The sequence below is a fragment of the Hibiscus syriacus genome, unplaced genomic scaffold (assembly GCF_006381635.1).
Source record: "Hibiscus syriacus cultivar Baekdansim isolate YM2019G1 unplaced genomic scaffold, ASM638163v2 tig00111812_pilon, whole genome shotgun sequence".
NCBI classification, from domain to species: domain Eukaryota; kingdom Viridiplantae; phylum Streptophyta; class Magnoliopsida; order Malvales; family Malvaceae; genus Hibiscus; species Hibiscus syriacus.
This window is the reverse complement of record NW_024063187.1, coordinates 1,666,046-1,682,934: the sequence shown is the minus strand read 5'-3', so window position 1 is coordinate 1,682,934 and position 16,889 is coordinate 1,666,046. Positions and strand designations below refer to the sequence as shown.

Below are 16,889 nucleotides of genomic sequence, written 5' to 3'. Positions count from 1 at the left end.
GGCTGCTACCTAGGGATAGGGAAAACGCAGATAGTGGGATTCGAATCCCAGACCCGCTGAATTTTACCCTGCATGAACCAACTGCAAACTCCGGGATTCAAATGCCAGTCATTCTAATGCCACCGGCCAATGTGTATACCAGAAACCTTATATATCCACAAATTTCCAAAGGTTTTGCCCATAAAAATGGTTGCTACCAACTTTGATCTGAAAGGATAATAATACATCAACTAAAATTAGTGGGGCAAGAGGAAATAAGGCCCCTTCCACAGAGACCATGGAAAAAGAGGAAGAAAGAACCATTAAAATGAAGATGTGACCTATTTACAAATGTCTCTATATCTGTCTCCGTCTTCTCTATACTCTAACACAGCCATATACATTATTCCCCCAAAACCCGCAAAGGAAGTAGAAACAAAAATAAAAGTCCATTTTAGTGAATTTGTAACCTGAAATAGCAATGACCTATTTCCACAAATGTTATGCCCTAATGGATTATCCTGCTTCATCTGCACAGAACGCACAACTCAATTAGTGTTCACTCTCCATTCAAGTTCAAGAAAATTTAGATGCAAAGAAATAAACAAAAAGAAAGTGGAAAAGTGGCAGATTTACAAGATTCAAATAGTTACATGGCCAAGCACCCACAGCTAGTTAGCTGTAGAAAGTAGCCATCCACAAAATTTTGAGGCCTCAAATCAAGTGAAGGGTGCATTGGGAGGGAGATTGAGAAAAGCTTTACAACTCTCTTAACAACAATGAGAGGATCATTTATCATCATTGATATATCACAACAGTATGATAATTCTGCATGTTTTAGTTTTGCCTATCATGGAAACCTAAAATATAGTAACACTATCAGACCTGCCTAAATTTGTATATTGTCATTACCTGTACACTGTTGTTACAAGAGCATGCAAACCCAACCCTAGCAGGACCAATAACTGTCATCACTGCTCCATCAACTATATTACTTCACTCCAGCTTAGAATTAGAAGGCCTGTGATACAAGTTGCCCTGTACTGATTGCAGATTCAGAGTTTGATGTTGTGCATTGTGCTTGTGACTGCTGCTTCAAAGGCAACCGTTGTGTGGGAGAATTATGCTGATCTTGTTGTAATTGTTCTTGTGGCTGGTGGTGTTGTTGAATTGTTGGCTGTATGGGAGATTGTTGTATCTGTGGCTTTTGCGACCACTGTACTCCAGCCTTACTTCCACGAGGGGGTAAGCCGCCTGATAATTGTCTCTGTCCTAGCCCTTGGCTGACAGAAGGTCCTGGATCGCTACAAGGTGAAGTTGTAAGAGGACTGCCGCCTATAGATCCCACTTCAGTGGCTACATTTGGTGTACCAGGATCATACACTGATTCCAGTGATTTCCACTGAGAACGAACAGAAGGAGAAACAACAGGTACCATGTTATTAACTAAATCAGTGCCAGCCTGATCCATTGCCATGGTTGTGGTTGCAACCATCTGTGAAGCATTATTTCTGGGCCGTTGCCCAGCTTGAATTGGCTCAGCTTGAGATTTTCTTGAAGAATCAGAATTCACTTGTCGTATCTGTTGAAGCGTCTTTTGAACACTTTATTGGTTTTGATTAGCCTGATTTTGGTTCATCTGTGATTGTAGCTGTAAATGCTGTTGGTGTGAACCCATAGCTGCTGGTGGCACGGATTGATGCACAGCTGATAGTGCATGACCAGAAGGCACTGGCGACACCTGGCCTTTAGAACTATTATCGGACTGGGAAGCCATCTGCTGGAGTTGCTTTGTAGAAGGTGCTGCTGCCCCAGACATTAGCTTTTGCTGCGGTTGGGAATTCTTCAAAGGTTGAGAAGAAGCAAGAGGTTTAGATGGTTGGACAGGGCTCACACCTGGCACAGAAGACAAGCTGTGACCTTGCATTAATTGCATTATATGCTCTCCTTTCTTGGCACATTGGTTGCTAGGGGTCATGCCAACACCATCCAGATGAGCAAGATCAGCAGAAAGGTTCTGATGCATCAGCCCTCTTCCCACTCCCTTCAAAGGTTTAGCTTGCTGTTGAGACTGCATTTGTTGACTTTGCTGAGGGTGGTGCCTGCTAGACTGTTGAAACTGTTGTTGCTGCTGCTGTACAGGCTGCTGCTGTACAGGCTGCTGCTGCCGTTGCTTTCCTATCTGATTGTTCAACACACTAGCACCAAGTTGGGGCTTCCTACCAATCCCATGAGAGGACAAGTTGTGTTTCTGTTGGTTTTGCATTGAGATAGGAGTACTTGGTGAAGATGTCGTCATGGAGAGTGATACTGGTTGATTTGAAGCTTGGGATTGAATCTGGGAACTATTCTTAAGAGAAAAGATAGGAAATTGGGTCTGAGGTTGAACATGTGGCATGAAATTGCTAGAGGCAGTAAACTGTTGCTGTTGCTGATGCATATGAAACTGCTCCGGCTGCATATGCCTTTCTTTAGCTAAGAGCATGGCATACGCTTGCTGCTGTGACCCAGTAGCATGATGAGGTTTACTCGGTGCATGGGGCTGCTGTGGAGGCCTTTGCTGCTGCTGCTGAGGATGACAATGGTAAGCAGGAGTCAACCCATTGAAAGACGGAATTGCCTGACTGTTTCCTTGGGCCTGTGTTTGGAGCTCAGGTACCATTAATTGCCTTTGATGATCTGGATTGTGGCCAGGCTATTAAAAAAGGAAAAAAAGAAAGTCATCTTAATTTAAATGCAAGCGGATAAATGCCAAATCAAGTGCATTTCTATACCCAGAGGAATAGTTTAAAGCTTAAGAGACAAGAATAATATAAAACAAAATCATACAAGTGAACGGCCTATTCATATCAACATTTGACAATTAATTGCAGAATGGGTATTGTTTATCAATCAAGCCAGAATACCATCCAATTTGATAGCATTGAGTTCCACAAACACATAATCCAGTCTGTTAAGTTCTTGAATTTCAGCAAGTTGTTACATCCAACCAGAAGCCATTGAAGCCTGCAATCAAGCCTATACTAATTCCTGAATTTCAACATGTTAAATCTAAAGGAAGTGTTTATTAGATACCCAAAATTCATTCTCTTTCGGATTGTTAACAAGAGAACCATGATAAAATAAATTTTAGGTTTACAGTCATCAAAAATATATATATTTTTTTATAGGAATAATAGGCCTCATTAAAACCTCCCTCTTAGTTAACTCTAGAAAAGAGTAACTAGCGGAAGGAGGAAAAGAGTGCCTTGATTTATTGAATATAGAACTATTACAAAACGGTACACCAATACAAAGAGGGTATCTGTTAGAGTCGGAGGAGAAGTCGGAGGAGAAGAGGAAGAACGAAGGAGTGAAGAGGAATTGGGGAGAGAGGAAAGAGGGTTAGGGATTATGGAGAGCAATCGAAGGAGCGAAGAGGAATTGGGAAGAGAGGAACGAGGGTTAGGGATTATGGAGAGCAATTTGGGAATTGAAATAAAAGAGGGAATTGAAATAAAAGAGGGAATTGAAGGAATTGAAGCACGAGGATTACCTAATGGGTTGAAGCCGGCTGAAGAGATCCAGAGCAAGGTGGAGTGGCCCAACCAGGACGGCCCAGTTCCTGCAATAGATAAGGAATGAAATATCAGTCTGTTAGGAAGTTTGTTAGTAGAGAATGCCAACTGGCATTGTTAGATTCTCTGTACAGCCTGTAACTAAATAAAACTGCTGTGTAATCACAATTTTCATTATGCAATGAATGATGAATTCCTTTTCTACTATCTATCTTCTCTAAATTCTTTTCTTGAATCTACTCTTTTCTCTTATTCTATAATAATTGGTAATTAGAGCCTCGATTCTGGCAAAGTTTAGTGGGTATGCCAAAGAAGAATCAAGCTATGGCAGAAACTGATTTGTCTCGGATTCAAAAACAAATTGAGGATCTAGTTGCGTTGGTGAAGAAAGGCCAAGATGAAACTGATCCACCTAAATGGTGGGAAAATTAGGAGAATAGAATCACTGCTTTGGAGTCCAGAATGGCTACTAATCATGGCTATGTTGAGGAAATGCTTAGAATTTTGACAGGCAAAACAGGGGAGCAAGAGCAGTCTGCTGGAGACCAGGTACAATCTCCTAATACTTCTAAAGATAAGGAGAAAAGCCCTGTTTTGGTGACTGTGGTGAATGACAAATCTAGATTTACTTATAAAACGGATGAACCTGGGATATTAAAGAGTAAACATGATGCTTGTTTAGCCATTAAAAGCAGTTCTAAGCCTATGAATCAAATGGGTGAAAACAGTGAATCTAGGCCTATTATGTTGGGATTAGAAGATGAAAAAAAGGGGTCAGGGGGTTCATTTAGCAGTGCAGGAACTATGTGGCATAGACCTAAAATAGAACTGCCCTTCTTTGAAGGGGTTAATCCTAGAGGATGGATTCAGAAATGCCTGAAATATTTTTCTATTTGTAATGTTCCTGTTGAGCAGAGGGTGGAAGTAGCTACAATGTATTTAACAGGCAAGGCTGAAATTTGGTTTGATGGGTATATTATGCAAAAACACCATGTAACATGACATGAGTTTGAAGCTGATTTGTGTCACAGATTTAGTGATAGAACCTTTTCTGATATTGTGGAGTTTACTAAATTGACTCAAAAAGGGTCTGTTGAGGATTATCAAGAAAGATTTGAGGAATTACAACCTCATATGATGTTACAAAGCCCCACTTTAACGGAGGAATTTTTGTTTCACTTTTTATTAGTGGGCTAAGAGATGATATCTAACATAGGGTCAAGGCTTTGGATCCTAAGAATTTGTCTGAAGCATGTAAACAGGCAAAACTTTATGAGTTATCTGTTGAGTTTGAAAATAGAAGGTTGAGGCCTAATTTTAAATTCCCACCCTACCCAAGCCCCATTATTAGTTCTAAACCTACTTCACTGCTAGTTAATTCAAAACCTATAGCAGTGCAGAATCCAAGGCAGAATATTATTGATTACAGGAGGCAGAATAATCTTTGTTTTAAGTGTGGTGATAAATTTATTCCAAGTCACCAATGTAAGAACAGACAATTGAATATGATTACTGAGGAGTCTGAAAATTCATTAGAAATTTTTCCTACTGATTCAAAACACTCTCTACAAGAAGAAGAGGAAACTTTAGAAATTTCTATGAATGCGATTACAGGCTCTATTGGACATACTACATTGAGAATTCAAGGATCTATTCAGGGCATATAATTGAATATCTTAATTGACAATGGGAGTACACAGTTTTTTGACTCCAAAATGGGCTGATGCTGGTATACAAATTACAACCCCTTATCCTTTGGCTATCACTGTAGCTAATGGTCAGCAATTATTCAGTTCTACTAGATGCAACAAAGTAGAATGACAAATGTAGGGACACACATTTGTACATGATTTCAGATTACTTAAATTGGGTGGTAGTGATATGGTGTTGGGAGTTGATTGGATGAAATTGTTTAGCCCTATATTGATGGATTTCAATAATATGACCTTGAGTTTTGATCATCAAGGAGAAAAAATATGTATTCAAGGCCAACAGCCTTCATCAGAATTACAACAGATTTCAGGGGCTACCTTACTTAAAATGACTGCTTGGGATTCAGATATTATGGTTCACATTGTTTTATTGACTATGTCAGGGAATTCTCATCCTATTCCTACTGAAATAAAACAATTATTGGACAAGTATAAAACTGTTTTTGCTGAACCTGAAGGATTACCACCTCAGAGGACTCATGATCATGTTATTCCTCTAAATCCTACTGCTACACCTGTTACTCTTAGACCCTACAGGTTTCCTCATAATCAGAAAGTTGAGGTAGAAAAACAGATTGCTAGTATGCTTTCCTCTTCTATTATTCAGCCTAGCAAAAGTCCTTTTGCATCACCCTTCCTTCTTATTAAAAAGAAGGATGGCACTTGGAGATTCTGTGTGGATTATAGACATTTAAATAGCATGGCAATCAAGGATAAATTTCCTATTCCTATAGTGGAGGATTTATTGGATGAGTTGCATGGGGCAGTCTATTTTTCTAAGATTGATTTGAGGTATGGATACTGGCAGATTAGAATCAGACCAGAAGATATTTATAAGACAACCTTCAGAACACATCAAGGCCATTATGAATTTAAGGTGATGCTTTTTGGCCTTACTAATGCTCCTGGATCATATGAATGTTTTATTTAATTCCTTCCTAAGGAAATTTGTTTGGTCTTCTTTGATGACATTTTGGTTTACAGCAATAGTATGCAGGATCATATGAGGCATTTGCAACTGGTTTTGGAAGTTTTGCAAGTTAATAAATTATTTGCAAAATTGTCCAAGTGTTTTTTTGGACAACAGTAGGTGGAATATTTAGGTCACATAATTTCTGCTGCAGGGGTATCTACTGACCCTAGCAAGGTAGAAGCAATGCAGACTTGGCCAAGACCTAAGACCATTAAATCTTTGAGAGGATTTCTTGGATTGACAGGGTATTATAGGAGGTTTATCAGACATTATGGTATTATTAGTAGACCTTTAACACAACTCTTGAAGACCTTAAAAGAGCTATGTGTTCTGCTCCAGTTTTAGCATTGCCTGATTTTTCTAAGATTTTTTACTTGAAAATAGATGCAAGTTCTGGGGGTGTTGGGGTTGTTCTATCACAGGAAGGAAGGCCTATTGCTTATATGAGTAAGGCTCTAAGTCCTAGACATTCAGCACTGTCTATTTATGAAAGAGAATATCTTGCTATTCTCTTGACTGTTTCAAAGTGGATACATTATTTGGAGAGTGGACCCTTTGTTATTAAAACTGATCATGAGCCTTTAAAGTTTCTGTTGGAACAGAAATTGACTACCACTATTCAGAAGAAGGGATTAACAAAGCTCTTGGGGCTGGACTATACTATACAGTATAGAAAGGGAAAATTAAATGTTGTTGCTGATGCTTTATCTAGAAGATGGGAAGACCAAGCTCAGTGTTTTACTTTAGGAGTGACAGTTTTAATTCCTACTTGGGTGCAGGAGGTGGAGGACAGTTATCAAGGTGATACTTTAGCTCAGAGTTGGATTTCAATTCTGGCTATAAATCCTACTGTAGACAGTAACTGGAAATTTTCTTATGTTGTTCTTAGATATAATGGAAGGGTCTATATTGGGGCTCATGGAAATCTTAGGTTGAAGATTATTCAAACCTTGCATGACTCTCCACAAGGTGGTCATTCAGGAATTCAGGCTACTTATTACAGAGTTAGGTTTAATTTTTATTGGCCTAAACTTAAAGCTATGGTTACTACTTATGTGAGAGGTTGCACAGTTTGTCAACAAACAAAGGTGGAGCATATTCCTAAACCTGGTCTATTACAACCTTTACCTGTTCCTAATCAGGCTTGGGAAGTCATCACTATGGATTTCATAGAAGGACTACCTCCCTCATTCAAGAAGAATTGCATCTTGGTTATAGTGGATAAATTTATAAAGTATAGTCATTTTTTGGCCCTATCTCATCCCTATTCAGCAGCTGATGTTGCTAAATTATATCTAGATAATGTTTACAAGTTACATGGCCAACCTAAGATGGCCATCTCAGACAGAGATAAGACTTTTACCAGTTCTTTTTGGAAGGAACTGATGAAGCAGTTGGGCACTCAGACAGTTTTCAGCACTGCTTACCATCCGAAAACAGATGGTCAAACAGAACGATTTAATCAATGTTTGGAGCAGTATTTAAGGGGTTTTTATTTCTATCAACCTAAGAAATGGGCTAAATGGCTATCTCAGGCAGAGTGGTGGTTCAATACCACTTATCACACTGCTATTAAGCTGACTCCATTTCAAGCTTTATATGGCTACAAACCACCTATTATGGTTTGGTCTACTGATACTACATTGCAATCAGTACAAGATATTGTCACAAATAGAGAGCAGATTAGACAATTGGTGAAACAGTAGTTAGAATTGGCCAGTAATCGTATGAAGCAATAGGCAGATAAGAGAAGGTCAGAAAGGGTTTTTTTGTTGGAGATAGAGTTTACCTGAAGCTACAGCCTTATAGGCAAACCTCAATTGCTCTGTGAAAAAACCTCAAGTTAGCAGCCAAGTATTATGGTCCATATACAATTCTGGAAAGAATTGGAGATGTGGCTTATCGTTTGGACTTACCAAATTCTTCGAAGCTTCTCCAGTGTTCCATGTGAGTCTCTTGAAGAAGTTCATCGGGGACTCTTCCACTGTTGCCACAGACCCTCCTGCAGTTGATGAGGAAGGACAGTTCAGTATTAAACCTTTGAAGATTATAGGAAGACGTATAATAAATCAAAACAATTGACCAGTAACTAAACTTTTGGTTCGATGGACGAATCTGGATGCCTTGAATGATACATGGGAGGACTATTCGGTTCTCAGGGGGCAGTTTCCTGATTTTGATCCTTGGGGACAAGGCTCATCTCGTGGGGTGGGTATTGTTAGAGTCAGAGGAGAAGAGCAAGAACGAAGGAGTGAAGAGGAATTAGGGAGAGAGGAAAGAGGGTTAGGGATTATAGAGAGCAATCAAAGGAGCGGAGAGGAATTGGGAAGAGAGGAACGAGGGTTAGGGATTATGGAGAGCAATTTGGGAATTGAAATAAAAGAGGGAATTGAAGGAATTGAAGGAATTGAAGCACGAGGATTACCTGATGGGTTGAGGCCAGCTGAAGAGATCCAGAGCAAGGTGGAGTGGCCAAACCAGGACGGCCCAGATCCTGTAATAGATAAGGAATAAAATATCAGTCTGTTAGGAAGTTTGTTAGCAGAGAATGTCAGCTGGCATTGTTAGATTCTCAGTACAGCCTGTAACTAAATAAAACTGCTGTGTAATCACAATTTTCATTATGCAATGAATGATGAATTCCTTTTCTACTATCTATCTTCTCTAAATTTTTTTCTTGAATCTACTATTTTCTCTTATTCTATAACAGTATCCTAATAAAACTGAAATCCATAAAGCACCCTATAGAAAAACCCTTACAATTACCCGATCCCATCCTTAGCTAATTTGTCTGCTTCCCAATTACAACACCTAGGAATCCATCGAATAATAATCGCCCTCTCTTGACCTAAGGACACAATATCCAAAACAATGGAATTGAAAAAACTAGGAACAAAATTAGGCAGTAATATCCAGTCTACTGCAGATTTGCAGTCACTTTCTAGAATCAGTCTTCCCTTTGTAGCCCAATCTGATGATAGAAAAATGTCTAGACCTTTCTTAATTGCTTTCATCTCAGCCAACGGAGGAGGTCCTGGACCAATACTAACAGAAAAAGTCAATAAAATTATACAATTACAATCTCTCAAAATACCTCAAATTCATTTTTTTCAGAGGTTAATCTGAATCAAGGATAGAAGGCAACTGAAAGCAGATATTTTCAGCAGAGTTTTTCAGAATATAGGGGAAATGGACAGGAAGAGGATATCAATTGTTCAATAGATGTTCAGAGGACACCGAACGTCCCATTAATTGGCAGTAATCGTTCAGAGAGTCTGGCAGCAGCTTCTTACACTGCTTCAGGGTCACGATTTAATAAAAGAAGGAAGAGAAGAGCTCTAATCAGTGAAGCTTTGGAAATGGTTAATATTTCTACTGTTTCTTCATCTCATTTTTCGAAGCTGGTAGAGGAAGCAATGGCCACATGTTGTCCCCCTTTCAACTCCATCCTCACAATCTCTTCTTCTAGAACATGTTGTCCCCCTTTAAAAGAAATCCCCAACATATCACAAACCTCCCTGGTGGCCACGACTTCATTCCTAGCAATATCTTCAAGGTGTAAATACTTTGAATTAACAGTGCCCTGATCCAAAGAATCCCTGACCAAACCCCTATCTACCCTTGTATACACTCTATCGTGAAAACTAACAAAGACTTCACCCTCCGAGAAATCACTGCCAGACCTGCTTGAAGCAATCCTTAACTTCCTATGATTACCAAGACATCTTGGGCGCGATAAAAATTGGACCGAGTTTTTAAAACAAATCCCCATATTTCCAACTGTTTTACATTTATCGACCATAGGGAACATTGAACTTATCTCACCTTGATTCACAACAGAATCTCTCACCCTCGAGCTCAAGGATTTGTTAGCATTAAGGAACAATTGATTATCCTCCTCTACCTATTTTAACTTAATAGAATCAACCTTCTGTTCATCAGTTTTAACCCCCCTCTATAGGATTAATTTAATGTATTGGAACCCTGATTCCGATCCCTACTACTCTATCCAATATACAGCCCCTGATTCAAGTCATTATCTGGTATATTTTCATTCTCTTCATTCGAGTATGCACCTCCATTAATGTCCATAACTGCATTATTGGCCGAGAAGTTTGAATCCATTACTTCCCTACCCACGTGTTCCTCACTTTGTTTTAAATTTTCCTCACAGACCACTGGCATCCCATTAACTTCTATCAAATCCATATTTATAAATAACCCATTATCCTGGTCAGTATTCCCATGCCCCAATACGAGAACCCCCATGTTTAAATTCCTTTCTCTCCCACCCATACTGGCCTCTGACACATCCTGTTGACATGGAATTCCACCTGATATTGTCCTCACAGGAGATGCATCAGCAACCCTGAGACCATTTAAAAATACTTTCCCTCTCACACTCCCATTGACACACATGCCACCCACAATTGAAACCTCCCGACCCCACGTTTCTACAGTATTCTGAGAGTCAGACACCACCTGTATGCCCTTATTCCCATATTGGCGATCGACCTCCGTCTCTTGGCTCCAGTCCGACGAGGAGTCCTCCCCAAGATCTGCTGTTCCAACCCCATCAGCTGCATCATCAAAAACCAGAAAGAAATCTTCACTACCTTCTACCTTAATCTTAATACAAAATGCTCTTCCTAAAGTATTAACAATGACATGTGGAGGAATATAAAATGGACTTGCCACCCTCAACAGCATGTGCGCCACTCTACAATCCACTCGATGGGCTGTGTGCTCCTTAATCATCACCAGCTTGCCCCATCTCGAAGCCAAACTTGTAAAAAATGAATCTGACCAGTAGTTTAATGGAACCCCCATCAAAGAAACTTCACAATACGGTAGTGGCACACCATTCTCGTCCAAAACAGGCTCCAACCTTTCAAACCAGAATGATAGTCTCCCACTTTCCTTCCATCGTTGCAATTTTCTCCTCGACTGTTTGGAAAAACTACTAAGCAGGAGCCTTTCGTATAAGCCCACCGAACCACCTTGACATTGATTCCTTCGGTTCTTAGAGCCCTCTGCACCAAGTCAACTTCAAAGATTGCCTTACAAATACCTATTAGTGGTGATCTCAGCCATGTTCTTTCCTTCACAGGAACGAATACTTGTAGAGGCTTCTTCTTCTCCCTCTTCTCTCCATACTTACTCCCTTTCTGATCCTCCATTTTTTTCGAGCCCATAACCATATCTTTGTATGACCTACCATCGTAAAATATGCTTATCAGCTTCCTCTTCCCTCCATCGTCAACTATGGATAAAGAAGTATTCCCTCTCGTCCCCTTTTGCCCTGCGTCACTAGAGCCCCTCACGCCATTCCGATTCGTCCTCGACGGAAAACTGTTCCTCTTATATTTCGCAGTCGACACTTTTATCCTCCTCCCATCAATCATGACCTTGTTCATCCTTTCTATTGCATAAAATAGATCCTTCTTACTTGCAAAGTGTACAAAAGCAAACATACACTCCTTGTACTTGGATCTCCTGTTCGCTAACGGAATGAACACCTTAATAACTTCTGTATGAAAACTAAAATGTTCCCATAACGCTATTCTAGTCACTCTCCTACTAAGGATGTCCACAAAAGCTACCCATGGATCTCCTCCAGCCATCTAATCCCTGGATCCACAAACCTAATTATTATTTGATTATTTCTTTCATCTAAAATCTAATAAAATACTGATTCATGAATTAGGCTAGATGTGATCCTCAAATTTATGTTATCAGGAGTTCCTTAGAATTATTTTCCCTTTATACAATATAAATTGAGGTTTGACTGTGATGGTAAAGAACAATTTTTCTCTTGCAGTTAGTGAAGCTGTGATATTAAGGAAATTGTCTTACCAAGAGGCATATCAAAAAATATATTTTGATGGGATTTTTTAACTGGTAGCATCCTCAAACCCAGCAATCAATGATAATGTATAAACTAGTTGTTGGGATAAAAATCAAATGCTGACTATTTGTATATAAACAATTAACCATTTTGTTATAGTTTAGAGAATTAGAAAGGATGTAAGAAGAAGAAATTAGAATTGAGAGATTACAGAAAAGAGATACGTCCTTCATTACTTGAGAAATTCCTCTTTCCAGCCATTGTTTTATTTAGTTACAGGGCTATAATTGTAATCTAAAATGTGCCAGCTGTCAGTACTATATAACAGCTATAACTAATTAATATTCTCTTCTCTCATCAGGTCCTGGGCCATCAAACTTGGGCTCATTCCTCTCTTGCTTGACTGCAACTCAGACGATCCAACTCCCTCTTGACTCCAGCGTTTAATCTGCTCCACATCAGGTAAATACCTCGTTCCTTCTTTTACTTTAATCCCTAAATCCCCAATTTCAAATCCCTCTCTTCATTCGATCCCCAATTCTCTCTCATCAAACCCTAACCCTTGACCTCCTCTTCTCTCAATTCCTTCGTCATTTCCACGCTCTTCTCCTCCAACTGTAACAATACCCGCCGCTGGAATCGATCCTTGACCCCAAGGATCAAAGCCTAGAAATTGCCCTCGCAAAACAGTATAATCTTCCCATGTATCATTGGTCTCATCAAGGTTCGTCCATCGCACCAACAACTGTGTAACAGGTTTGTTTTGTCTGTTGATAATCCTTTTGCCCATCACTTTATAAGGTTCGATTCTAATCTGTCCTTCTTCGTCCATTGCAGGAGGAGTCGTTGAAGAGACTGCTGAGGGCCCGATGTGTTTTTTTAACAGACTGACATGAAAAACTGGATGTAGACGTGATGATTCAGGTAATTCCAATCTATACGCAACTTCTCCAATTTTTTCAATAATTTTGTAAGGGCCATAAAATTTCGCTGCCAACTTTAAATTTTTTCGCAGGGCCAAGGAAGTCTGTCGATATGGTTGCAACTTCAGGTAAACTGTCTCTCCGACTGTAAAAACCCTTTCTGTCATGTTTTTATCTGCTTTTTGTTTCATCTTGTTTCTAGCATTCTCCAATTGTAGCTTTACTAACTGTCTAATGTCTTCTCTGCTTCTCATTAAATCATGAACTGACTGTACATGTGAATCTGTCTGCCACACCATAGTAGGAGGCTTGTAACCATACAATGCCTGAAAAGGTGTTATTTTTAGGGCAGTGTGGTAGGTAGTATTATACCACCACTCTGCATGAGGCAACCACTTAGCCCATTGCTTAGGTTGAAAAAAACATAAACCCCTTAAATATTGCTCCAAACATTGATTGACCCTTTCTGTCTGACCATCAGTCTCAGGATGGTAAGCTGTGCTGAACAATGTAGTAGTTCCAAGCTGCTTCATTAGTTCTCTCCAAAAGAGACTAGTGAATGTCTTATCTCTATCTGAAATAGCTAATTTAGGTTGACCATGTAACTTGTAAACATTATCAAGATAGAGTTTAGCCACCTCCACTACAGTATAGGGATGAGACAATGCCATAAAATGACTGTATTTTGTGAATTTATCCACCACAACCAATATACAATTCTTTCTCAAAGAAGTAGGTAAGCCATCAATAAAATTTATAGTAACCGCCTCCCAAGCTTGGTGAGGAATAGGAAGGGGCTGTAGCAGTCCTGGTTTAGATATATGCTCAACTTTAGTTTGCTGACAAACTGTACAACATCTTATATAATTGACCACCATTGCCTTCAGCCTAGGCCAGTAAAAATAGGATCTAATCCTTTGATATGTAGCTTGAATCCCAGAGTGACCTCCATGAGGAGAATCATGTAAAACTTGAAGAATTTGGAGCCTAAGAGACCCATTAGATCCAATGTAAACTCTGCCTCTAAATCTTAGGATCCCTTTTGAAAATGACCAATTAGGAGCAGTAGTAGGTGTTATAGATAATAATCTGATCCAATCAGCAGCCAAACTGTCATCCTTATAGCTAGTTTCAACTTCATGTACCCAACTAGGAATAAGCAAAGTGATTCCCATGGCCAAACAGTTACCAGTATCTTCCCATTGCCTTGATAAAGCATCTGCAACAGTATTAGATTTACCCCTTCTGTAGTGAATAGTATAGTCCAACCCCAATAATTTAGTCAACCCTTTCTTTTGAATTGTAGTGGTCAGTTTCTGCTCCAATAAGTACTTCAGTGGCTCATGATCAGTTTTAATAATAAAGGGCTTACTTTCTAAGTAATGCCTCCACTTAGAAACTGCTAGTAAAATAGCAAGATACTCCCTTTCATAGATAGAGAGGGCAACATGTCTAGGACTTAGGGCCTTACTAAGATAAGCAATAGGTCTGCCCTCTTGAGATAACACAGCCCCAATTCCTCCTGAGCTAGCATATGTTTCCAAACAGAAACTTTTACTGAAATCAGGTAAAGCCAAAACTGGAGCCACACACATAGCTTGTTTTAACAATTCAAAAGCATTCAAAGCTGCAGTAGTCCACTAAAAATTATCCTTAGTAAGCAGTTGAGTCAAAGGCTTACTAATGGACCCATAGTCTTTAATAAACCTCCTGTAATAACCAGTTAAACCCAAAAATCCACGCAAAGACTTTAAGGATTTAGGAATAGGCCAATTCCTCATAGCTTCTATCTTACTAGGATCTGTTGCTACTCTTGCTGCAGAAATAATATGTCCCAAGTATTCCACTTGGGTCTGTCCAAAAAAACACTTGGACATTTTTGCAAATAGTTGATTGACTTTCAAAATCTCCAAAACTAATTGCAAATGAGTAATATGTTCTGCCATAGAATTACTGTAGACCAATATATCATCAAAGAACACCAAAACAAATTTTCTAAGAAATGATTTAAACAAATCATTCATTAGTGCTTGAAATGTAGCAGGAGAATTAGTAAGACCAAATGGCATTACCTTGAATTCATAATGCCCTTGATGAGTTCTGAATGCTGTTTTGTAAATATCCTCCTCTTTAATTCTGATTTGCCAATAGCCTGACCTTAAGTCAATCTTAGAAAAATAAACTGCTCCATATAATTCATCTAATAAGTCCTCCACCACCGGAATAGGAAACTTGTCCTTGACTGTCAGATTGTTTAATTGTCTGTAATCAACACAAAACCTCCAAGTCCCATCTTTTTTCTTTATCAATAGGCATGGAGAAGCAAAGGGACTCTTGCTAGGTTGAATAATGGAAGATGATAACATTGTAGCAATCTGTCTTCCCACTTCAGTCTTCTAGTTATGAGGAAATCTGTAGGGCCTCAAATTAACAGGACTAGAACCAGATTTGAGTAAAATAGCATGATCATAAGTCCTTGTAGAGGTAATCCGTTAGGCTCATCAAAAACAGAGCTATACCTCTTTAAAAGAGGTTTGAGAGCTGCAGGAACTGACTTAGGAATTTCAATCATACTTAACAAAACCACATGCCTCAAAATAGCTGCCTCAGATGCTGTCATTTTTAATAAAGTAACACCTGAAATCTGCTGTAACAGCAGTGAAGGTTGTTGTCCCTGTATAACAATATTTTCACCTTGATGCTGAAAACTCATTGTCATTTGATTGAAGTCCATCAGAATTGGACTAAATAACTTCATCCAATCAACCCCTAAAACCATATCACTGCCTCCCAATTTAAGGAGTCTAAAGTCATGTATAAAAGAGTGCCCTTGCATCTGCCACTCCACGTTGTTGCATCTAGCTGAACTATAGAGTTGTTGGCCATTAGCTACTGTTATAGCTAAAGGATAGGGAGTTAGAACCTGAAATCCGGCATCAGCCCATTCTGGTGTCAAAAAGCTATGTGTACTTCCACTGTCAATCAAAATATTCAAAGGTTTGCCTTGTATTGTTCCTTGAATCCTCAAAGTATTATGACTAATACACCCCGTAATAGCATTCATAGATATCTCTAAGTTTTCCTCTTCTTGTAGTAACTGCTGGTCTGAATCAATAGGAACAGATTCTGTAGGAATAGGATTTTCCTCTTCAATCATCATATTGAGATTTCTTGTTTTACATTGATGGCCTGGCTAAAATTTGTCTCCACACTTAAAACAAAGGTTGTTTTGTCTTCTGTACTCAATAAGATTCTGTTTAAAGTTTGGCACTGCTGTAGGTTTTGTATTTACTGGCAATGAAACTGATTTAGAAACAGTAATGGGGTTTGGGTAGGGTGGGGATTTAAAAGAAGGCCTCAACCTTCTGTTCTCAAACTCCATAGACAATTCATAGAGCTTAGCTTGCTTACATGCTTAAAATAAATTCCTAGGATCCAAAGCTTTGACCCTATGCTTAATATCATCCCTGAGTCCACTAATAAAAAGTGACACAAAAAACTCCTCAGTTAAAGTAGGATTCTGCAACAACATATGGGGTTGTAACTTCTTAAATTTCTCTTGATATTCCTCCACAGACCCTTTCTGAGTCAATTTAGTGAATTCCTCAACAATATCAGAAAAATTTCTGTCACTGAATCTGTGACAGAGATCTGCCTCAAATTCATGCCAAGTAACATGGTGCTTTTGCATGATATACCCATCAAACCAAATTTCTGCTTTTCCAGTGAGATACATAGTAGCCACTTCTACCCTTTGATCTACAGAAACATTGCATAAGGAAAAATACTTGAGACACTTCTGCAGCCACCCCCTAGGATTTACCCCCTCAAAAAATGGCAACTCTATTTTGGGTCTATGCCACATAGTCCCTGAGCTGTTAAATGAACCCCCTGCTC

At 39.1% G+C, this 16,889-nt stretch overlaps 1 protein-coding gene across 2 annotated transcripts; it reads right to left on the bottom strand.

Moving 5' to 3' along the window:
* Positions 1–447: 447 nt before the first annotated feature.
* Positions 448–2,643, bottom strand: LOC120171203 (chromatin modification-related protein EAF1 B-like). Of its 2 annotated transcripts, XR_005520858.1 has the most exons (3): positions 2,138–2,643; positions 892–2,101; positions 448–509 (listed from the first exon to the last, which is right to left on the bottom strand). XR_005520858.1 is itself a non-coding variant. In XM_039178953.1 (2 exons), exons 1-2 carry the CDS (start codon positions 2,639–2,641, stop codon positions 1,586–1,588), a joined length of 1,020 nt encoding a protein of 339 aa, XP_039034884.1. In that variant the 5' UTR covers positions 2,642–2,643; the 3' UTR covers positions 580–1,585. The 2 variants fall into 2 exon arrangements, 1 of the variants encoding a protein (XP_039034884.1); XM_039178953.1 differs by lacking the exon at positions 448–509 and having other exon boundaries at positions 580–2,101.
* Positions 2,644–16,889: the final 14,246 nt, after the last annotated feature.